The sequence below is a fragment of the Schistocerca serialis genome, chromosome 4 (genome assembly GCF_023864345.2).
Source record: "Schistocerca serialis cubense isolate TAMUIC-IGC-003099 chromosome 4, iqSchSeri2.2, whole genome shotgun sequence".
Taxonomy (NCBI): domain Eukaryota; kingdom Metazoa; phylum Arthropoda; class Insecta; order Orthoptera; family Acrididae; genus Schistocerca; species Schistocerca serialis.
This window is the reverse complement of record NC_064641.1, coordinates 65465454-65489673: the sequence shown is the minus strand read 5'-3', so window position 1 is coordinate 65489673 and position 24220 is coordinate 65465454. Positions and strand designations below refer to the sequence as shown.

The 24220-nt window shown below is 39.3% G+C and overlaps 2 protein-coding genes across 3 annotated transcripts in view; one reads left to right on the top strand and one right to left on the bottom strand.

Moving 5' to 3' along the window:
- Nucleotides 1-24220, bottom strand: part of LOC126473852 (beta-alanine-activating enzyme) — a 446532-nt gene that overhangs the window by 203793 nt on the left and 218519 nt on the right. The window lies entirely within an intron of this gene.
- Nucleotides 12212-24220, top strand: part of LOC126473853 (uncharacterized) — a 56435-nt gene continuing 44426 nt past the window's right edge. Inside the window, exon 1 of one of the 2 annotated variants that reach the window (XM_050101182.1) lies at nt 12212-12295. In XM_050101182.1, the coding sequence (XP_049957139.1) occupies nt 12225-12295 (71 nt within the window). In that variant the 5' untranslated portion in view covers nt 12212-12224. The remainder of the gene's footprint in view (nt 12296-24220) is intronic. The other variant, XR_007586530.1, reaches the window with a different exon arrangement.

The window sequence follows — 24220 nt, the reverse complement described above, 5'->3', positions numbered from 1 at the left end:
AGTCCTGGCGGAGGTTCGAGTCCTCCCTCGGGCATGGGTGTGTGTGTTTGTCCTTAGGATAATTTAGGTTAAGTAGTGTGTAAGCTTAGGGACTGATGATCTTAGCAGTTAAGTCCCATAAGAGTTCACACCATTTAACTGGTCTCACTATTGATTTGTAAGCAGTCTCCTTTGTAGACTGATTGCACTTCCCCAGCATTCTACCAATAAACCGAATCCTACCACCTGCTTTACCGACGATTGAGCCTATGTGATCATTCCATTTCATATCCCTACAAATCGTTACACCCAGGTATTTGTAAGAGTTGGCAGATTCCAACTACGATTCATTCATATTATAGTCGTAGGATACTATGTTTTTTGGTTTTGTGAAGTGCACAATTTTACATTTCTGGACATTTAAGGTGAGTTGACACCTTTGCACCAGTTTGAAATCTTATCGAGATCTTACTGAATATTTATGCAGTTTCTTTCAGACAGTATTTCATTGTAGATAACTGCATCATCTGCAAAAAGTCTGAGGTTATTATCAATATTGTCTAGAAGGTCATCAGTATATAACATGAACAGCAAGGATCCTAACACACTTCCCTGTGGCACATCTGAAGTTACTTCTATATCTGATGATGACTCGCCATCCAAGATAACATGCTGCGTCCTCCCTATCAAGAAGTCCTCAATCCAGTCAAAATTTCACTTGATACCACATGATAGTACTGCTGACAATAAGCGTAGGTGTGGTAATGTGTCAAAACTTTTCGGAAATCAAGAAATACAGCATCAATCTGACTGCCTTGATCCAGATTTTTCAGCACATCATTTGAGAAAATGTTTGAGCTCAGAACATGTTCTAATATTCTAAAACAAATCGACGTCAAAGATACTGGACGGTAGTTCCAAGGAACACTTCTACTGCTGTTCTTCCAAACCTGTGGTTTTTCCAAGAACTGGGCAGAGTGATTTGTTCGAGTGATATACGATTAATTATTTAGAAGAGGAACTAACTCAGCCGCAAATTCGGTATAGAATCTGATAGGGATCCCATTGGGCCCTGGAACTTTGTTCAATTTTAACGGTTTCAGCTGTTTCTCAACAGCACTGACACTAATACTTATTTAATTCATCTTTTCAGCAGTACGAGGGCTAAATTATGGCAATTCTCCTGGGTTTGCCTTTGTAAAGCGACATGTGAAAACAGATTCAAGCATTTCAGCTTTTCCTTTGCAACCCTGAATTTCAATTCCTGTCTCATTCGCTAGGGACTGGACATCCACTTTGGTGCCGCTAACAGCCTCTACATACGACCAGAATTTCTTCGTGTTTTGCGAAACATCATTTAACAGTATTGTGCTGTGGCAGTCATTGAAGGCATCACGCATAGCATTGAGAAAGGCCATGTCAGTAATTAAATCAGTCGTTAGCTTAGGGTCCATTAGGAAATTTCCTATCAGTATGTGTTCTTGGCAAATCAGTTTGAGCCTTGTTTGTCGGTTTACTTCTGTAACTATGTCCAATATGACTCCTTTTATTCTTGTCTTTCTTAATGGTAATGATGGCCAATTGAAGTTTTCTGCACATCTGTAGAAAGTGGTCTCTGCTGTCATAGAAATCTGACTTCCTCTGTCCAAGATCCCTCACAGCTTCATTTCTCCCACCTATTCTTTAATTACAGGATGAATACCCTGTTGTTGTTGTTGTGGTCTTCAGTCCTGAGACTGGTTTGATGCAGCTCTCCATGCTACTCTATCCTGTGCAAGCTTTTTCATCTCCCAGTACCTACCGCAACCTACATCCTTCTGAATCTGCTTAGTGTATTCATCTCTTGGTCTCCCTCTACGATTTTTACCCTCCACGCTGCCCTCCAATACCAAATTGGTGATCCCTTGATGCCTCAGAACATGTCCTACTAACCGATCCCTTCTTCTGGTCAAGTTGTGCCACAAACTTCTCTTCTCCCCAATCCTATTCAATACTTCCTCATTAGTTATGTGATCTACCCATCTAATCTTCAGCATTCTTCTGTAGCACCACATTTCGAAAGCTTCTATTCTCTTCTTGTCCAAACTATTTATCGTCCACGTTTCACTTCCATACATGGCTACACTCCATACAAATACTTTCAGAAATGACTTCCTGACACTTAAATCTATACTCGATGTTAACAAATTTCTCTTCCTCAGAAACGCTTTCCTTGCCATTGCCAGTCTACATTTTATATCCTTTCTACTTCGACCATCATCAGTTATTTTGCTCCCCAAATAGCAAAACTCCTTTACTACTTTAAGTGTCTCATTTCCTAATCTAATTCCCTCAGCATCACCCGACTTAATTCGACTACATTCCATTATCCTTGTTTTGCTTTTGTTGATGTTCATCTTATATCCTCCTTTCAAGACACTGTCCATTCCATTCAACTGCTCTTCCAAGTCCTTTGCTGTCTCTGGCAGATTTACAATGTCATCGGCGAACCTCAAAGTTTTTATTTCTTCTCCATGAATTTTAATACCTACTCCGAATTTTTCTTTTGTTTCCTTTACTGCTTGCTCAATATACAGATTGAACAACATCGGGGAGAGGCTACAACCCTGTCTTACTCCCTTCCCAACCACTGCTTCCCTTTCATGTCCCTCGACTCTTATAACTGCCATCTGGTTTCTGTTCAAATTGTAAATAGCCTTTCGCTCCCTGTATTTTACCCCTGCCACCTTTAGAATTTGAAAGAGAGTATTCCAGTCAACATTGTCAAAAGCTTTCTCTAAGTCTACAAATGCTAGAAACATAGGTTTGCCTTTCCTTAATCTTTCTTCAAAGATAAGTCGTAAGGTCAGTATTGCCTCGCGTGTTCCAGTGTTCCTACGGAATCCAAACTGATCTTCCCCGAGGTTGGGTTCTACTAGTTTTTCCATTCGTCTGTAAAGAATTCGTGTTAGTATTTTGCAGCTGTGACTTATTAAACTGATAGTTCGGTAATTTTCACATCTGTCAACACCTGCTTTCTTTGCGATTGGAATTATTATATTCTTCTTGAAGTCTGAGGGTATTTCGCCCGTTTCATACATCTTGCTCACCAGATGGTAGAGTTTTGTCAGGACTGGCTCTCCCAAGGCCGTCAGTAGTTCCAATGGAATGTTGTCTACTCCGGGGGCCTTGTTTCGACTCAGGTCTTTCAGTGCTCTGTCAAACTCTTCACGCAGTATCATATCTCCCATTTCATCTTCATCTACATCCTCTTCCACTTCCATAATATTGTCCTCAAGTACATCGCCCTTGTATAGACCCTCTATATACTCCTTCCACCTTTCTGCTTTCCCTTCTTTGCTTAGAACTGGGTTTCCATCTGAGCTCTTGATATTCATACAAGTCGTTCTCTTATCTCCAAAGGTCTCTTTAATTTTCCTGTAGGCTGTATCTATCTTACCCCTAGTGAGATAGGCCTCTACATCCTTACATTTGTCCTCTATCCATCCCTGCTTAGCCATTTTGCACTTCCATATTGGAACATGAATACCCTATGTCACTGTAATCTGATTCTCTTCTAACAGTACTTTGGAAAAGTTGTAATATTTTATAACATTTATGTGGCTGATTCTGATTTGCGTGGTGGGTGTAAAGTCGACCTCTACTACATCTTCCCCTAGTCAGTGCTTTGAAGAGCTAAGTCCATGCTGGACACTGGATTCAGTGCTCTAATTTCGATAATCTCCTCTCATTCGCACTTCCTATCTTCAGCCACTTCATTCTGCATAGACCACTGTCCATTATTATTGAACCTGTGGCTGTTCCAACGCCCATTCTGTGGTCGATAACTGTTAGTCTTCTTGTGGTTCTAGCCCCCGTTCTGTGGATCATAATTGTTGTTTCTGTGGCTGCACTAGCTCCCATTCTGCTGTCCACAATAGTGCACATAATTTCCACCTCCCGACGCACCCTGCAAATGACTGCCACCACCAAAAGGTCAGTTCCTGGTATTGCAATCGGTATTGTTCTGACATCACGATAACCCATCGAATTGGCTCTCAAGCTCCTGTCTTCCTTCCCTATTAAACTGCTCATTGAACACAAACTCCAGTTCATGTAGCGGTGTTAAGAATCCTGTTTATGTCATCGTTGCATCGACCTGCCAACATTTGCTGATAATTCTACAGCTGCTTTGTGTAGCAGTACTGAACTAACTGGGAGTTTACAGCACTTATAGGAAACGGTTCTTCTTTACTATCATATCTAGGAATCTCGCCAGCCTTTTGAAACCTGACGCAGCGCAATCTTTCCCAATTATCATTTCATGTTTAATTCTCTCTTGTGTTTCCTGTGTTCTACGCCAGGAATGCATCCCTAAACTCCTCATACGATTTACACACAGCTGCCATGCCTCATATTTCCTGCTACCGTTTCTTCAAAATGACCACACACAAATTCTAGTTCGTATTGCAGTGGCCGTGATGGAGGCATCGATGAATCAAACTGTGAAATCCAAGTTTTGGAGTGAAACACGTTCCCCTCTTCGTTATAGTTTTGGAACTTCTGTACTTGCATGAAAGGCTTGTAATCAAATGGCACCTCCTTACTTATGCTCATCCTACCTGTTGTTCCATTCTTCTTACTTCTTCCTGTCTACGTCGGCCATGAGAGTTCTCACTATTGTTAAGGAAATATCTCCACTCATTTCCATCTCTAGCATTACTGCTAATTAGTGGCACACAGTTGTGTGTTTCATTCGAACCTGACTCCTCTCCTAACGTGGCTCTGGCCTTCCACTGCAGGTCGCTGTGATTTTTATCTGCCTCTTTGATTATCTTCTATTGCTGTTTGTTCATATTTTCCTGATGGTTCTTAAATGTGAGCTGTTTCTGTGCTTGTTCGGTTTCTGCAGTTGGTATGGAAGCTGTCATGTTAAATCCTGTACGAAGTTTACGAATTTCCCCTTTTATTTTCTCATGATTCTTATTTGGTAGCTAATTTGTTGCATCTTCTGTCCTTCCCTCAATACCCTCCTCCATGTTTTCAACCTCTTAAGCCGGGTTCACACCCGCAACTCATGTTGCACCATAGCTTACGGCTTTCTGCAGTGCCACCATGAACTACCACTCACATAGGACGCCACAAATTCTACATAGTTGCACAGCGTTCAGTACGGCGTCAATTGAAATCATCCGAGCGGGTGTCAATGTTAAAGTGCAGGTTAAAGCATTAGAGCTGTGACAGGAATTAACTACAAGGAAGACGAAACCCAAATGTTGAATCCGCAAATAGATTTCGCGCAAGGATGAATCAGGACCCACAAACACATTTATAAAAGCAGTAACATTCGGAGAAAAAAATGCTGTCTGCTACGGCGAACTTACCAACAGCTGGCATGTTAATATCATCTGCAGACAGTCCGCCCTTCCTAGACATTTGAATCTTGTGTTCGTTGAGGTAGGTTTTCGAATAACAAATTTTTTGTTTAATAACTGCCACTTCAAGAAGAATATAATAATTCCAATCCCAAAGAAAGCATGTGTTGACAGATGTGAAAATTACCGAACTATCAGTTTAATAAGTCACGGCTGCAAAATACTAATGCGAATTCTTTACAGACGAGTGGAAAAACTAGTAGAAGCCGACCTCGGGGAAGATCAGTTTGGATTCCGTAGAAATGTTGGAACACGTGAGGCAATACTGATCCTACGACTTATCTTAAAAGAAAGATTAAGGAAAGGCAAACCTACGTTTCTAGCATTTGTAGACTTAGAAAAAGATTTTGACAATGTTGACTGGAATACTCTCTTTCAAATTCTGAAGGTGGCAGGGGTAAAATACAGGGAGCGAAAGGCTACTTACAATTTGTATAGAAACCAAATGGCAGTTATAGGAATTGAGGGGCATGAAAGGGAAACAGTGGTTGGGAAGGGAGTGAGACAGGGGTGTAGCCTCTCCCCAATGTTATTCAATCTGTATATTGAGCAAGCAGTGAAGGAAACAAAAGAAAAATTCGGAGTAGGTATTAAAATCCATGGAGAAGAAATAAAAACTTTGAGGTTCGCCGATGACATTGTAATTCTGTCAGAGACAGCAAAGGACTTGGAAGAGCAGTTGAACGGAATGGATAGTGTCTTGAAAGGAGGATATAAGATGAACATCAACAAAAGCAAAACGAGGATAATGGAATGTAGTCGAATTAAGTCGGGTGATGGTGAGGGTATTAGATTAGGAAATGAGACACTTAAAGTAGTAAAGGAGTTTTGCTATTTGGGGAGCAAAATAGCTGATGATGGTCGAAGTAGAGAGGATATAAAATGTAGACTGACAATGGGAAGGAAAGCGTTTCTGAAGAAGAGAAATTTGTTAACATCCAGTATTGATTTAAGTGTCAGGAAGTCATTTCTGAAAGTATTTGTATGGAGTGTAGCCATGTATGGAAGTGAAACAGGGACGATAAATAGTTTAGACAAGAAGAGAATAGAAGCTTTCGAAATGTGGTGCTACAGAAGAATGCTGAAGATTAGATGGGTAGATCACATAACTAATGAGGAGGTGTTGAATAGGATTGGGGAGAAGAGAAGTTTGTGGCAAAACTTGACTAGAAGAAGGGATCGGTTGGTAGGACATGTCCTGAGGCATCAAGGGATCACCAATTTAGTATCGGAGGATATCGTGGAGGGTAAAAATCGTAGAGGGAGACCAAGAGATGAATACACTAAGCAGATTCAGAAGGATGTAGGTTGCAGTAGGTACTCGGAGATGAAGAAGCTTGCACAGGAGAGAGTAGCATGGAGAGCTGCATCAAACTAGTCTCAGGATTGAAGACCACAACAAGAACAAACTGCCACGTCACATTGGGGGGCTATTTCATGCGCGTAATCTATAATTTTTATAGTGCTTGGTTTCACAAATCACGTAGTTGACACACCTTGCTTTTTGTTTACATATTTAGTTTGTTTATTTATTCACCCAAAGGTCATTGAAGATTGTGGGATACATCACTGGTTTGCACACACACACACACACACACACACACACACCTCTAAAGAAAACCAAACAAACTTAGTTTCTTGTCTTGTAATTCCAGAAGGTGCGAAAGTATACCAGCCGACCACTGTTTTCACTTTTCTTAGTAATAAGAATGGATTACAGGAGCAATTACACCACGATGACTGCGACAGAATGCTCTTGTTCCGAAATACAGCCACTAGGGAACAGTGGTGGAAGAAAAGTGGTGGAACTAAGTAGAATGAAGTTGAACTTTTTGTGGCATGACGAAAGCTGCGTCTCTGAAGTTACGCCCCTAAAAACTGAGAGTTCACACGCAACTACATTGCACCTGCAGTATGCCACCAGCTGTGGCAAAGTTTCTGTTGCGTGTGCGAACCCAGCTTTAGATGCGAAAGTCATGGGGCATTCCGTGTTGCCAAATGCTTGAGATAAAGCAGCCCCTATACCACCTGATGATGCATATACTGCAAGCAGTACTGGCTTTTGTGGATCGAAAACCATAAGACGTGAACGACTAAGCAATGCATGTTTCAGTTTCTGAAAAGATTGTTTGTATTCTCCAGTTAATTTAAGGAAACATTTTTGCACTGGAGGCGATGCAAAGGAGCAGCTATTTGCGTTGTGTTTGGAATGAACTTGATGTAGTACGTCAGTTTGTCAAGAACAGCTTGAAATTGTCACACACTTGTAGCAGGAGGCCTGTAAATGCTTAGTCGAGGAACGAGCACAGTGGTGGTCAATGCCATGTCCCAAATATTGTTTCAGTATTCAATAATTAACATTCGTCCAAACTACACTTGAACCCTGTGGCAGTTAAAACTTGAAAAGGAGACTCCAAACTTTTAAGAACCGTTCTGGATTTTGTCCAGAGACAATGGTGTCATCTAAATAATTTGGGTAGGACGGAACTTTCTCGACGCTACGTGTTCAAGAAACCGTTGAAATAACGCAGGAGCAAAGGCACTTCCGAAGGGAAGGCGGTGGTATTGATACAAGCTGACGTGCGTCTTAACCACGATAAATTTTTTAGTTTCCTCGCCCAGGGGAAGTTGAAGATAAGCAACGAATAAATAAATTCTCGAAAAGAATCATCCACCTGCTAGGCATTCCGTACGCACGTCAATACATGAATGCGGGAGAGCAGGGGCGGCTCGTGACCAAGAAAGCTGGTGATACACTTTGCTCACCAAGGGAAACATTAAAAACGGAGTTAAAATCAGCACACTGCTCATGTTTTTGTAATCCATAATACAAACAGTTCGGTTGTTCATGGCACTGCAACATCTACTCGTAATAACACCAAAACATGTACACAGAATAAAGTATTACTTTGCAGAAAATAAGAAATTAAGAATTGCAACCTTATTCACGTAAAAAGTAGAAGGCCTCCATTTCCGACCTTTTTCAGTAGCACCGATGTTAATGCCGTTCGATTGTATCTCCGTCGTTTGATTTGGTGGTGATCACTTATACAGGAATTCCATTCTTATTTCCTGCGTATCTGCGAAATTTTCAGTCACTCTTTGATTGAAGTCTCGTTCGAATTGTAATTGTAATTACCTCTTCCAGGAGTTTCACACATTCACTCAGTATCACAAAGAGTATTGTCTGTTATTTAATCCAACACGCTCAAAGCTCCACACATACTTTTGTACTCCTCTTTTCCGTAAATAACGAAGAGTTCTGTTCGAAGTTTGTTTGCTTCCAAAAAAGAATAGCATTCAACAGTAGCTCTGACTGAAGTTTCTTGAAAACTGGAAAAGTAAGTAATGAATTTCTCTAGTAGAAAGAGGGAGGCAGCAACTAGGTGACCAGTGAACTTGAATTTATCTTTTGCCTCGTAACTTACTACTTCTTTTGCGTCCCACAGTAGATTACACATCACTCCTCGATTTTCAGTCCTTCCTCTTTTATGATACTCGTGCAAATTCGTTGAATTTTCAACCACACCTTCCCTAATGTTTGCAGTTTCTGGAGGAAATGCTGTCAGCTGATGTGCTCAAGTTCAGTCAATATCCGTTTTCTGCAGCTATACGTACAAAACATCTACACTCATCACAATTTTATGAAAAAAAAACGAGAGCCAGAAAATGAACCTTTTATCCTTCAAAATCATAACTAAGCCGCAGGCTTGTAGGACTGTATTTTCATTACACAGTTTTTCCCCATTGGTCATACTATTGCCATACTCGATAATATCTTCCCTTCGAAGACAGTATTGACACTCCTTGATGGTAATTCCGACGAGTAGGAACTAAATGTGGCAGACATTTTCATACAGTTTCATCGAGGATTGCTGTTCTTTGTAGAAATGCTGAAAAAGAGCTGCAAAGCCCTTGAAGTGTGGTGAAGAACATTCTCTTATTTTTATTATTCGAAGCGGCTTTAAGCATAACCATATTCAATTTGTGACCATAACAATGAATGTAACAAGCGCTGTAAAATTTTTCCTTAGCAAGAGTCTGCACCATGCGTGAAGAGTCATTCATAATTGCTGCATCATCGTGTGTTTGTGCTATTTGTATGTGTGAACAATTATCGAAATGGTGGCTTGGCTTACTGGTTTTGTCACCTATTACAACCAAAACTCCGCACTCGTATTTGCTTTCAATTTCCCCTTCGCAGACATCAAGCACGCACTGAAGGGGCCCATTCTGGACGGTTTTAGAGGTGGTTTTGAAAATTGTTGCTTTTTCTAAATGCAGTTTTAATACCGAGTCTAACTGTGCACTAGACTTAATCCAGAATACAGTTTATAATCATATTTAGTATGTACCGATTATCGGTGACTTGTTGGTTGTTTAACGGGATGGACCTTCTGTACCCACTGTCTAATTGGATAGCCATATTTACATTTGCTCGACTCGCCAGACTCAAAACGTTATTCGGAGCGCAGAAAATTCGTGTTCCTAATTTTGTCATGGAGTTGTTGAACGTCATAGACTCCATGTTTAGTCCACGAAAGCTCTCCAAATTACGAAATAAGAAAACAAAATAAGGCGTTTCCCAAATCAAAATCACACAGTTCAACTTTCTATACATTTCGGAATTAAATTTTCTGATGAACTGATGACTGTCTGCGCAATTGTTAAAATTATTAGTCAGCCTCCCTAGCCTCTTAATTTCTAATTTTTCTTCAGACTTAAGTAAACGATAGGTTCACTTGTTATCTCAAAATTCTCTATAGCACACGTTAAAGTAACGGACACAACGCAGAGGAGATAATTATTTTGCTCGCAGTAAACTGTGAACTGGTAAGGTGGCGAGACTTCCGCTTTGTTCGAAGATCTGACAGCCCTGGTTCTCTTCGGAAGGAGGGAGGCGTGTGGGTCACTGAGAGTATGCACTCTATCAGGCTAAAGATACCACTGTATATTTATTTGTTGTGCTAAGAGGGTTGGCGCTTTATTTTATATCTTCCAATTAGGAATTTATTATTCGTCTTACGACCAAGGGACCTCCAGAAACATCGATCGGGGATGATGATGAGAACAATGTTGGTTGCTACTTGGCTACGCAAAGCGCAGTCATAGTGTCGCACGTTGTAATCGCGAAATGCTCGATCTGTCGCTCCATCGTAAGAACTACCAGTGTCTTGACGCGATTTTGCAGCTCGCGTCTGCGAGTCCCGTCATTCTCGCAGAATGGCGCGGAGGTTGTGTCTCGTCCGCTGCTCATTTCGCTCCTGGCTTCCCCCTTCACTCCCGTATAGCTCAAGCACAGAATAAAAATTATACCGAATGGAAAGTAGGCTGAAACCCATGTGCCTAAATTTTGTGCGCATGCTCGAAGTCTACCGTATTGAAACAGAGTAAACAACTATGTCTGAAACCAAAGGCGAAATAGGAAGAACAATTCTTGATTTTTGAGACTTTATACATCACGAATTTTCGGTATATGATAAAATTACATACATTTTTTTATTTTGTTAGTTATATGCATTTTAGCTACTGGGTTCACTTACATGCAAACAGTTGCCTGTTTGATGAACTGTTGAACTTAGAAGTATGTAATGAAGGAGAGAAGACCACAAAGGCAAGTATCGAGCAGTTCCCACGAAGCGGCTGATAGCGGTAGCATATGAGAAAATTAGTTTTCCGATTTTCTTCCTGTACATAATATACGCGCATCAAACTGTAAAAAATGCTGTGTGAAATGAAGCAAAGATACATCAACTCCTGGAGCTAGTTTTTCGGCAGAGGTTCTCCTTCTCCTTCAAAAATTTAAAAACGACTTATTTCGCACTTTCGCGTTTTCTTCACTACTGTGTATTATCTGTCTTATTTGAGTCTGAGGAAACTAACTCGCGTAAAAAATTGATTTCTTTAGTACCTTACAGTTTCATACCACAGCTCAATGATGAAGTGTCTATTTTTTCAGTATTCCTCATAGTTACTGTGATACTTAACTTCTTAGTATTCTGCACCATAAAACTTGAAGAGTTCGCAGTGAAAAATGCCGTCGCTGGCTACTTTATGTTTGGCAGATTTTACGTGATACGTTGCTGTCTACTAAATTTAACTCAGATATCGATATTGTTTTTATAATTGATAGGAAAGCTACATCTGACTGAAGCAAGGAGACAAGTTAAAGCATTTTATTTGAGTGCACAGCCTGACAGCCCCAAGTGCAAGTATGCTGCACCTGTTTCGTGAGCAGTTCGTGCAAGTGAACGCACGTCTCTTAAATTAGTGATAGCAGTTTATTGTTGTACTTACTGCTGGAAGAAAATGATGAAGAAACAGTCATTCCACACCAACAGTTACGTAATGGAAAAGCTGTAAACATCTCATAATTTGGACAAACCTTGACAGAAGTTTCTTTGCGATACTTATCAATAGTAATTTATTAAACGACTATGCTTCATATTGCATAATATGTTAGAGTGAACTTATAGGCTTGGGCTTAATTCAAAACATGTATATAAATTAAATTTTAATGCAGTATACTGTCTTCATTTTAAGTATTATCTATGATAATTGCAAAGAAATTAGTTGACTGGGAATCTCTTGGCATCAGATGTGTTAGGTATGGATATGCTATGTATTAGTGACATATGAAAATTTGTTCCAAACCAGGACTCGAAATCAGGTTTCCTTTTATCACAAACGGCCGCTTTAACCACTTTGGCTATCTATGCACACCAGTTTATTTCGAATTAATTTCGGATGACTGCCAATCTCATTAATGCCTGTTCATCCAGATATGCAATAAAATAATACCTATGTGCTACTTTCAGGCTGAAAAAATGAATGAAAATTCCAGGAGTTAATACAAACACCGAAACTCCTGCAGTGTATCCCATAACAGCTGCTCCTGTTTTGTAAGTGAAGTTGATTTTTCAACAACAACACCCAGAAAAGAAAAGTTAAGAAGTAAAATAAAATATTTGCAAGGAAGAACCGATATTTACTAAATAAATTAGCTTCATTTTCATATGAAGCTAAAAGAAGCTTGTACATGTGAAGAGTAATTAATTTTAAAGCTTATGTGATAAATTTTAATTAAAGAGTTATCACAAGTTGTTTCATTAGCGTTTATTTTCGTAATTTTTCTATTTCAATGGATAGATTAATTCCATTTAGCAAAAATGTCAGTTTCGATCTTCAAGCAAACCTTCATTTAGAAAGCTGAATCTTTCATCACCATGCCTGTATATCTTAGAAATAATAACGTTTATAAGGAAAATCATACATGAAACAGCAATATTGCACCAAAAAACCAAAATATACATTCATACAGCACAAAGAATAATCAAGATTTATAAGTTCAGTCTACTCACACAACACAGAAACAAAAAGGACTTCTGCAAGCAGGAAAAAAAGCTATAGGCCTACAACAAACTACCTAAAAAAATTTAAGGCAATAACTGTTGTTGTTGTTGTTGTGGTCTTCAGTCCTGAGACTGGTTTGATGCAGCTCTCCATGCTACTCTATCCTGTGCAAGCTTTTTCATCTCCCAGTACCTACTGCAACCTACATCCTTCTGAATCTGCTTAGTGTATTCATCTCTTGGTCTCCCTCTACGATTTTTACCCTCCACGCTGCCCTCCAATACTAAATTGGTGATCCCTTGATGCCTCAGAACATGTCCTACCAACCGATCCCTTCTTCTGGTCAAGTTGTGCCACAAACTTCTCTTCTCCCCAATCCTATTCAATGCTTCCTCATTAGTTATGTGATCTACCCATCTAATCTTCAGCATTCTTCTGTAGCACCACATTTCGAAAGCTTCTATTCTCTTCTTGTCCAAACTATTTATCGTCCATGTTTCACTTCCATACATGGCTACACTCCATACGAATACTTTCAGAAATGACTTCCTGACACTTAAATCAATACTGGATGTTAACAAATTTCTCTTCTTCAGAAACGCTTTCCTTGCCATTGCCAGCCTACATTTTATATCCTCTCTACTTCGACCATCATCAGCTATTTTGCTCCCCAAATAGCAAAACTCCTTTACTACTTTAAGTGTCTCATTTCCTAATCTAATACCCTCACCATCACCCGACTTAATTCGACTACATTCCATTATCCTCGTTTTGCTTTTGTTGATGTTCATCTTATATCCTCCTTTCAAGACACTATCCATTCCGTTCAACTGCTCTTCCAAGTCCTTTGCTGTCTCTGACAGAATTACAATGTCATCGGCGAACCTCAAAGTTTTTATTTCTTCTCCATGGATTTTAATACCTACTCCGAATTTTTCTTTTGTTTCCTTCACTGCTTGCTCAATATACAGATTGAATAACATCGGGGAGAGGCTACACCCCTGTCTCACTCCCTTCCCAACCACTGTTTCCCTTTCATGCCCCTCAATTCCTATAACTGCCATTTGGTTTCTATACAAATTGTAAGTAGCCTTTCGCTCCCTGTATTTTACCCCTGCCACCTTTAGAATTTGAAAGAGAGTATTCCAGTCAACATTGTCAAAAGCTTTCTCCAAGTCTACAAATGCTAGAAACGTAGGTTTGCCTTTCCTTAATCTTTCTTCTAAGATAAGTCGTAAGGTCAGTATTGCCTCACGTGTTCCAGTGTTTCTACGGAATCCAAACTGATCTTCCCCGAGGTTGGCTTCTACTAGTTTTTTCATTCGTCTGTAAAGAATAGGCAATAACTGGCGTGCATAAATTCAAAATTTCAGTGAGTGACTACTTCTTTCAGAATTGCTACTATATTGGTGATGAATTTTTACCTACTACATAAATATGTGAAAAAATTTAAATAGTTTATACAGTAAGGGGCAAAAAAATAAACGTGTATATTTAAATTTTTTTGTGTATTCTGTGTATGTGTGTGTGTGTGTGTGTGTAAACAAGGGCCGACCGAGGTGCCCGAGTGATTCTACAGTCTGGAACCGCGTGATCGTACGGTCGCAGGTTTGAATCCTACCTTGGGCATGGATGTGTGTGATGTCCTTAGGTTAGTTAGGTTTAAGTAGTTCTTGGTTCTGGGGGACTGATGACCTCAGAAATTAAGTCCCATAGTGTTCAGAGCCATTTGAATTTTTATAAACAAGGTCAAAAGGAAGAATTGTGTATTTGTGGACTGGTATTATCCATATGTTATGCTTATATTGCTGTATCCTCTAAACCGTACAACAGTTTCTGTTCAAGTAGTACGGAGCTATCGTTCGCGTTTATTCGGTTTCAATATGGTGCCGAGAGCAATTGTTGGCTTTATACTTATTAAATGAGCTGCCCCCTACTTTAGTTTCTGTATACTGACTGTTCTGTGGCTCCGGTAACGTGTCTATACACCAAAGGCCTGTATACGAGTACGATGTAGTATTTCAGACCAAGCATGGTGAAAATTATAATATAAATGTTAATGTTGTTGTTGTTGTGGTCTTCAGTCCTGAGACTGGTTTGATGCAGCTCTCCATGCTACTCTATCCTGTGCAAGCTTTTTCATCTCCCAGTACCTACTGCAACCTACATCCTTCTGAATCTGCTTAGTGTATTCATCTCTTGGTCTCCCTCTACGATTTTTACCCTCCACACTGCCCTCCAATACTAAATTGGTGATCCCTTGATGCCTCAGAACATGTCCTACCAACCGATCCCTTCTTCTGGTCAAGTTGTGCCACAAACTTCTCTTCTCCCCAATCCTATTCAATACTTCCTCATTAGTTATGTGATCTACCCATCTAATCTTCAGCATTCTTCTGTAGCACCACATTTCGAAAGCTTCTATTCTCTTCTTGTCCAAACTATTTATCGTCCATGTTTCACTTCCATACATGGCTACACTCCATACGAATACTTTCAGAAATGACTTCCTGACACTTAAATCTATACTCGATGTCAACAAATTTCTCTTCTTCAGAAACGCTTTCCTTGCCATTGCCAGCCTACATTTTATATCCTCTCTACTTCGACCATCATCAGTTATTTTGCTCCCCAAATAGCAAAACTCCTTTACTACTTTAAGTGCCTCATTTCCTAATCTAATTCCCTCAGCATCACCCGACTTGATTAGACTACATTCCATTATCCTTGTTTTGCTTTTGTTGATGTTCATCTTATATCCTCCTTTGAAGACACTGTCCATTCCATTCAACTGCTCTTCCAAGTCCTTTGCTGTCTCTGACAGAATTACAATGTCATCGGCGAACCTCAAAGTTTTTATTTCTTCTCCATGAATTTTAATACCTACTCCGAATTTTTCTTTTGTTTCCTTTACTGCTTGCTCAATATACAGATTGAACAACATCGGGGAGAGGCTACAACCCTGTCTTACTCCCTTCCCAACCACTGCTTCCCTTTCATGTCCCTCGACTCTTATAACTGCCATCTGGTTTCTGTACAAATTGTAAATAGCCTTTCGCTCCCTGTATTTTACCCCTGCCACCTTTAGAATTTGAAAGAGAGTATTCCAGTCAACATTGTCAAAAGCTTTCTCTAAGTCTACAAATGCTAGAAACGTAGGTTTGCCTTTCCTTAATCTTTCTTCTAAGATAAGTCGTAAGGTCAGTATTGCCTCACGTGTTCCAGTGTTTCTACGGAATCCAAACTGATCTTCCCCGAGGTTGGCTTCTACTAGTTTTTCCATTCGTCTGTAAAGAATTCGTGTTAGTATTTTGCAGCTGTGACTTATTAAGCTGATAGTTCGGTAATTTTCACATCTGTCAACACCTGCTTTCTTTGGGATTGGAATTATTATATTCTTCTTGAAGTCTGAGGGTATTTCGCCTGTTTCATACATCTTGCTCACCAGATGGTAGAGTTTTGTCAGGACTGGCTCTCCCACGGCCGTCAGTAGTTCCAATGGAATATTGTCTACTCCGGGGGCCTTGTTTCGACTCAGGTCTTTCAGTGCTCTGTCAAACTCTTCACGCAGTATCATATCTCCCATTTCATCTTCATCTACATCCTCTTCCATTTCCATAATATTGTCCTCAAGTACATCGCCCTTGTATAGACCCTCTATATACTCCTTCCACCTTTCTGCTTTCCCTTCTTTGCTTAGAACTGGGTTTCCATCTGAGCTCTTGATATTCATACAAGTCGTTCTCTTATCTCCAAAGGTCTCTTTAATTTTCCTGTAGGCGGTATCTATCTTACCCCTAGTGAGATAGGCCTCTACATCCTTACATTTGTCCTCTAGCCATCCCTGCTTAGCCATTTTGCACTTCCTGTCGATCTCATTTTTGAGACGTTTGTATTCCTTTTTGCCTGTTTCATTTACTGCATTTTTATATTTTCTCCTTTCATCAATTAAATTCAATATTTCTTCTGTTACCCAAGGATTTCTACTAGCCCTAGTCTTTTTACCTACTTGATCCTCTGCTGCCTTCACTACTTCATCCCTCAAAGCTACCCATTCTTCTTCTACTGTATTTATTTCCCCCATTCCTGTCAATTGCTCTCTTATGCTCTCCCTGAATCTCTGTACAACCTCTGTAACAATAAATGTTAATATAAATGGAAAAACTGTTAAAGAAGTAACCAGCACAAACTTTCTAGGAACTACAATAGACAAACATTTGGCATGGGGGGAGCACATAGATGCACTGTGTACAAAGATAAACAATCAGATCTTCATCATGCATAAAACAGCTAAGGCTGTGGATGATAAAGTCCTCAGATCAATGTATTATGGACTTGTCTTTCTACATTTGTCATATTCAGTTCATATATGGGGAAGTGCACAAGCTGGCTACTTAAAACGAATATTCACAATTCAGAAAAGGGCAGTGAGATGCATTGCAAAAATACCACCAAGACAGACCTGTAGGCAAACTTTTGTACACTATAATATTATGACAATATATTCACTGCACATATACCAAAGCATAATGGCGGTAAGGTCAAGCGATAAACACCTCCTAAATAAAGATGTACATAAACACGGTACAAGAGGAAATGAAAATTACTACATGATAAACAGAAATCTAAAACTGTCTATGACTGCCCCTGAAGAAGCAGCCAGAAGGTTTTTTAATAAACTCCCAAAAATCATTAAAAAAGAAACAGACCTAAAATGTTTTAAAAATCATTTGAAACTATATCTCACAGAGAAATGTGTATACAGTTTGAGTGAATACTAAGATGGTGTTTAAATATGTTGTATCATTACTGAAATGTACCTTTAAAATGATCAATTCTGTATGTTGTCTGGATTTGTGTGTATATATAATGTGAAACATGTAATACCTTTGTATGCTTATAGACTATTCCTGTTTAATTATTTGTTTCATTTATATATAATGAAATCAAGTTTGATGTTTCCAGAATGTGCTTGGGTAGCTCAGTCGGTAGAGCACTTGCCCACGAAAGGCAAAGGTCCCGAGTTGGAGTCTCGGTCCGGCACACAGTTTTAATCTGCCAGGAAGTTTCAAGTTTGATGTTAATAGCCTATTGCATGACACACCCAATACTCTCAGCTGGATTTTCAGCTGGAGTCCATGGGCAAAGAATAAATAAATAAATGTTGTCAAGCACTGCCTCAGCGGCTCTGCAGGTCCCCAAGACAACCACTTGTGTCTAGGGACAGCAAATCTTGGTGCTGATCGGGTGAGCCGATCGGTTGTGCTCGGCTGGCATCGGAACCACAGGTCATAGCGCTTTCTGTGGCAGAAAACGAAAGCTCACATTCGCCTTTAGGACAAGGAACTGTTCGATTCATTCAGCACGAACTTCAAACTTATTTATTACTATAGTTTTTAATCTCGTGTAAGTTATCACAATGTGTAGAAGTGCCGAAGCCATTTATGCTGTTTTTAGGACTTACCGGTACAGTTTACTTTACAAAAATAAAAAAAAGTCCTAGACAGTGTACCCCACAAATAAACACATAGTTAAGTTTTTCTTCGAAGACTACAAGTAATTTTTTTCATGACAAAAGTGTTCCAGTTCTTATCACAGTCTTCTGTTAGACTGTGGTTCTTATTATCTTAACTAACTAATTACATAAGTTTCTGAGCATAGAGGACTACGTAGATTGATTGATCTGAATCCCTTGTTTATCATCACGGTCTGCACAAACATCATTGGCACTGGTTTCCTTTATTAACCTGGAGCTGTAAATGATCTTTAAATATCCGTGCTCTATGTACTTCTCTCGAGATGTTTCAATCCAACTACAGCACTTTACGAGTAGCTACATGTTTTTTATGTAACATTCCTTTTAGTGGATTGAATCTGTCAGTAACACGAAGACTATTGTAATTATATTTCACAGTTCTGGAGATGGAGAAGTATTTATTAATGATACTGGACTGAATGGACATCCAGAAACAGCTGACAGGTTTTGTCATATATGAATCAAGAATTTTATTCACTGTTGATCATTTTACAATGAAATAGGCTGTGTCATTGTTGTATAATACAGTTTGTATTATAATACATATGGGCATATAATAATAAAATAATGTCGTTTAACTATAGTTTACATATTAAGCGCCACAGTAATAAAATATATCACAGGAATATTTCTAAGAGCCAGTATCCATAAGTTATACTATGATGATGTATGGCACAAATACTGTGCAATAATAACTGGGTAGAGTATACAGGACATAATTATACAAAACATAGAAGCATAATTATAGAAAACATAAACACACCAATAATCGTCACAGAAGAGTGCAGGTGCCAGAACTTGCGTATACGGGTATGACGATGAAATCAAGGCCCAATCGTCCCAATGGAAACTGTCTGAAGAGCCAATACCGAAAAAGAATTCGGCAAGTTCAAACACATTTGAAGGTTCTTGTCACTGTTTTCTTCAATAACAATCCAAAATCGATAAATGTTACTCTTTCACTAATAATTTCGTATTCATGCAGTAATATCGTGTATATGTAGTATCTTTCTAGCAAATGCCTCATTACAATTGTACATTTGGATATCACCTTGTGGTAGGTTTAGAAACCAGATTGACTTCGTCTGAGGGTGAGGAAGTTGGAAGACTTTATCTTGAACTAACTGTAAGACGTTTCATGGTGCTGACTGTGGGGGTGGGGGGGGGGGGGGGAGGGCAACAGCAGAGTATGGGAAAATTTTTTAAATGCTAATATCCTTCTCAGGTATCTCAAACAAATTTTGAATATGGTAAAGTGGATGATCTGATAGCCAGTTGTAGCGTTTAATTTCAAAAATATTTAGATCCATAGACCAAACATAGGTTAGTAATGTGATGAACATTTTGAGTCGGTTCATTTTCTGAGAATTTCCATTTCTTACTAATCTCCAACTTGGTACATCTAAATTAACCTTATTTTTGGTGTGTTAATGAGTTTTGTCCCTAGAAGCAAATTCTGAAATATTATTTTTAACATAGAGCACAGACATATATAATCATAAATTTGTAAAGGTGAGTATTCTGAGCCTGGAGAAAAGAGGACAACAGTGCTCCATGTGCCTTGTTTTACACATTATATGCAGGACATTTTTTTGTATTTTTAAAATGCTAGTTAGCTTCATAAATCGATTATTAGCTCCATACAATGCCAGTGTTTATGTGCATTTTATAAATATTTGAAATATATATCCATAGTATCAGTAATGGTGACATAGAAATTTTTTTTGTTAAAGGTTTATTGCATGATGAATTGCTTGTGAGGTACACTCTGTTGCAGGAATTCAGGGTAATTGATATTAAGTCTACTTTCATACAATAGTCTGATTTTTTATAAAACTGTCTGTGGTGCCTGATTGCCATTAGTGTTTTTGGCAATAAATACAAAGTAAATAAAGAGTGTCACCGCTAATGACAGTGAATTAAAAAGTAAAGCAAACTGCAAAAGCACATTTTTTTCATCTGGGGAACCATTATAAAATTGGTGACAGTATGTTTCTTTGATACAGTTTGTAAACTTATAAAGGTCTCAGAAACGAGATATGTAAGTTGCACATAGGGCAAATGAGACAGTCTATATCAGAATTTTTCATATAAATATTTTTCATCAGTTTCGACTTTGATGAAATTTTATGTAAATTACACACATGAGAAGCCTAATATCTGGTATGTAGGAAGAAGAACATTGTCGCAATATCATTATTTTCATAGTTTTCTGGGATAGCAAGGTTTGAGACATTCAAGATAGTCAGGGAAAATGATCTTGAAATCTGTAGTAAGGTCATGCAGGTTAAAAAGGAACCTGTATTTCTCAAGCTTCTCAAATGATTTTCACTCTCCAAAAGTAAAAAATAAATAAAATGAAAATAAAAGAATAAAAAAAGGTTTGGCACTATAAATTTTTATGAAAAGTTTTGATTATCGACCTTATCTTGGACAATATAAGATTTTAATACTGCCCTATGCTGCAATGCTAAAATTGCAACCATATTTTTCCATGTTTCGAATGAAAGTTGTATTAAGATAAACAAATGCACAATAACCAAAGTACGTCACCAGTACACAGGGGCCTTCACACTTTCAGTATTTATTGACAATACTAATTTGTCAAAATTCAGTATACTGAAGCGACCTCACACCATTAATAATATTGACAAAAATCGTCAGTTGACAATGCAGTTCTACAATGCTAAGATGTCGAACACCCAAAAGAAACTGTGTATTGCAATTATATTAGCTATAGCTTGTAAGCAACAGAAAATAGCGAAAAAGAGGAAATGGGTCCAAGAACGGTTAAGGGAGAAAAAAGGAGCGACTGGGCACATGTTAATTTACTGACAATCAGAACCATGCATCCAAATATTCCATACTTTTTTCTGATGATTGCTGCACCACACCGGTACAACAAGACATTAAAGATGAAACGAGAAAAAAAGGGAAGCAGATACGTTAAAGAGAGAGGCAACCGCAGTCGACAAGAGATTAGGAGTTACTTTAAGATTTCTGGTGACAGGCAGGTAATTCGAATGCTCGAAGTATAGTTCTGCAATATCAGCAAACGCAATTACTAAAATTTTATGGAGCTCTGTGAAGCAATTATATCTGTCTAGCAAAGATATGTCCAGGCAACTGGGGTAAAGCATTTTTTTACAATGGTGGAACTGAAATGTATTTCACAGACATCTTACTTGTCATTACATTACATTTATCATTTCCCATGGATCCTTTGGAGAGGAGTCTCTGGTATGTGGAAAGAGTCAAAGGTTTTTTTTTTTACTAAGATACTTTGATATTGTACAGTTCTAATGCAGACAGAGTTATGAGCTATAATCCTTGTGAAGATATTCATCGATTGAGTAGAAGGAGTTGACCGACAGGAAGTTCTTTAATTCACTCTGAAACGGATCTTTATCACTTACAAGACCTTTGATATACTCTGGTAAGTTATTGAATATATGAATACCCAAGTATCTGACTCCTTTTTGTACTAATGTTAAGTTTTTATAGTCCTTATACAGACTGTTTTTGATTCTGGTACTGTAATCATGTTTTGCACTATTTTGTGTTAAAAGAGACATGTCGGAAATGACAAACGACATCAATGAGAATATGTACTGAGTAGTAGTAGTTAGAAAACCAAGTTTGTTAAAGAGGTCTGTGCATGATGATCTAGGACTGACACCAGATATAATTCTAATGACTCATTCCTGAGTTTTGAAAATGTTCTCTTTGTGAGAGGAGTTTCTCCAAAAGATGATTCAATAACTCATTAGTGAATGGAAGTAGGCTGAATAAACTAACTTCCTCATTTTTAAATCACCTATTTCTGCTATCATGTGTACTGCTAATATAGCTGAACTAAGGCGTTTCATTAAGTCTAGAGTCTGAGTTCTAAAATTTAGGTTGTGGTCAATTTGTAGCCCTAAAAATTTGACGCTCTCTACAGCTTTAAATTCATTGTTTAAATAGATTATTCTTATAGGGTCAGGTATTCTTGGTGAGGTACTAAACTGTATGTACTGGGTCTTGTCAAAATTCAGTGACAATCCATTTGCTGAGAACTACCCATTAACACTTACAAATATTTCATTAGCTGATTGCTCCATGAGATCACAGGTACTGTTTTTTATACCAATACTTGTCTCGTCTGCAAGTGAGACAAAATTTGCATTTTGTGGCACTGCATACGGAAGGTCATTAATATATAATACGAACAACAAGGGACCTAAAATAGAGCCCTGGGTCACCCCTTGTCTGATGGTTTCATATTTTGAATGTTTGTTGTTATGTGGTAAGCCTGATACAGACACACACTGTTTTCTATTAAAAAGATAGGATGAGAACCATGAGCCTGCTACTCCTGTTATTCCATAATATTTTAATTTTTGTATAAGGATATAATATCTAACACAATCAAAAGCGTTAGCCAGATCACAGAATATTCCAAGTGGTTATAACTTTTGATTTATTGATTCTAATACACCGTCTGTAAAAGTGAATCTAGCTTGATGAGTTGACAACCCTTTCCGAAATCCAAACTGATTGTGAATGAGAATGATTTTCTGTACTAAGTGTTTATAAAGTCTATTGTACATAACACTTTCAAACACTTTTGACAATAGTGGCAATAATGAAATGGGACAGAAGTTTTCCACTGATGATTTGTCTCCTTTTTTGTGTAATGGTTTGATAATAGCATATTTAAGCCTATCTGGAAAAGCACCACTGTAGAGGGATTCATCACATAACTAACTCAGTATGTCATGAAGTTCTGAGGAGCAACATATTTAATTATGGTAGCACTGATTTCATCATAATCACTGGAACATTATGTATATATATATATATATATATATATATATATATATATATATATATATATATATATATATATATATATATATACACACACTCCTGGAAATGGAAAAAAGAACACATTGACACCGGTGTGTCAGACCCACCATACTTGCTCCGGACACTGCCAGAGGGCTGTACAAGCAATGATCACACGCACGGCACAGCGGACACACCAGGAACCGCGGTGTTGGCCGTCGAATGGCGCTAGCTGCGCAGCATATGTGCACCGCCGCAGTCAGTGTCAGCCAGTTTGCCGTGGCATACGGAGCTCCATCGCAGTCTTTAACACTGGTAGCATGCCGCGACAGCGTGGACGTGAACCGTATGTGCAGTTGACGGACTTTGAGCGAGGGCGTATAGTGGGCATGCGGGAGGCCGGGTGGACGTACCGCCGAATTGCTCCACACGTGGGGCGTGAGGTCTCCACAGTACATCGATGTTGTCGCCAGTGGTCGGCGGAAGGTGCACGTGCCCGTCGACCTGGGACCGGACCGCAGCGACGCACGGATGCACGCCAAGACCGTAGGATCCTACGCAGTGCCGTAGGGGACCGCACCGCCACTTCCCAGCAAATTAGGGACACTGTTGCTCCTGGGGTATCGGCGAGGACCATTCGCAACCGTCTCCATGAAGCTGGGCTACGGTCCCGCACACCGTTAGGCCGTCTTCCGCTCACGCCCCAACATCGTGCAGCCCGCCTCCAGTGGTGTCGCGACAGGCGTGAATGGAGGGACGAATGGAGACGTGTCGTCTTCAGCTATGAGAGTCGCTTCTGCCTTGGTGCCAATGATGGTCGTATGCGTGTTTGGCGCCGTGCAGGTGAGCGCCACAATCAGGACTGCATACGACCAAGGCACACAGGGCCAACACCCGGCATCATGGGGTGGGGAGCGATCTCCTACACTGGCCGTACACCACTGGTGATCGTCGAGGGGACACTAAATAGTGCACGGTACACCCAAACCGTCATCGAACCCATCGTTCTACCATTCCTAGACCGGCAAGGGAACTTGCTGTTCCAACAGGACAATGCACGTCCGCATGTATCCCGTGCCACCCAACGTGCTCTAGAAGGTGTAAGTCA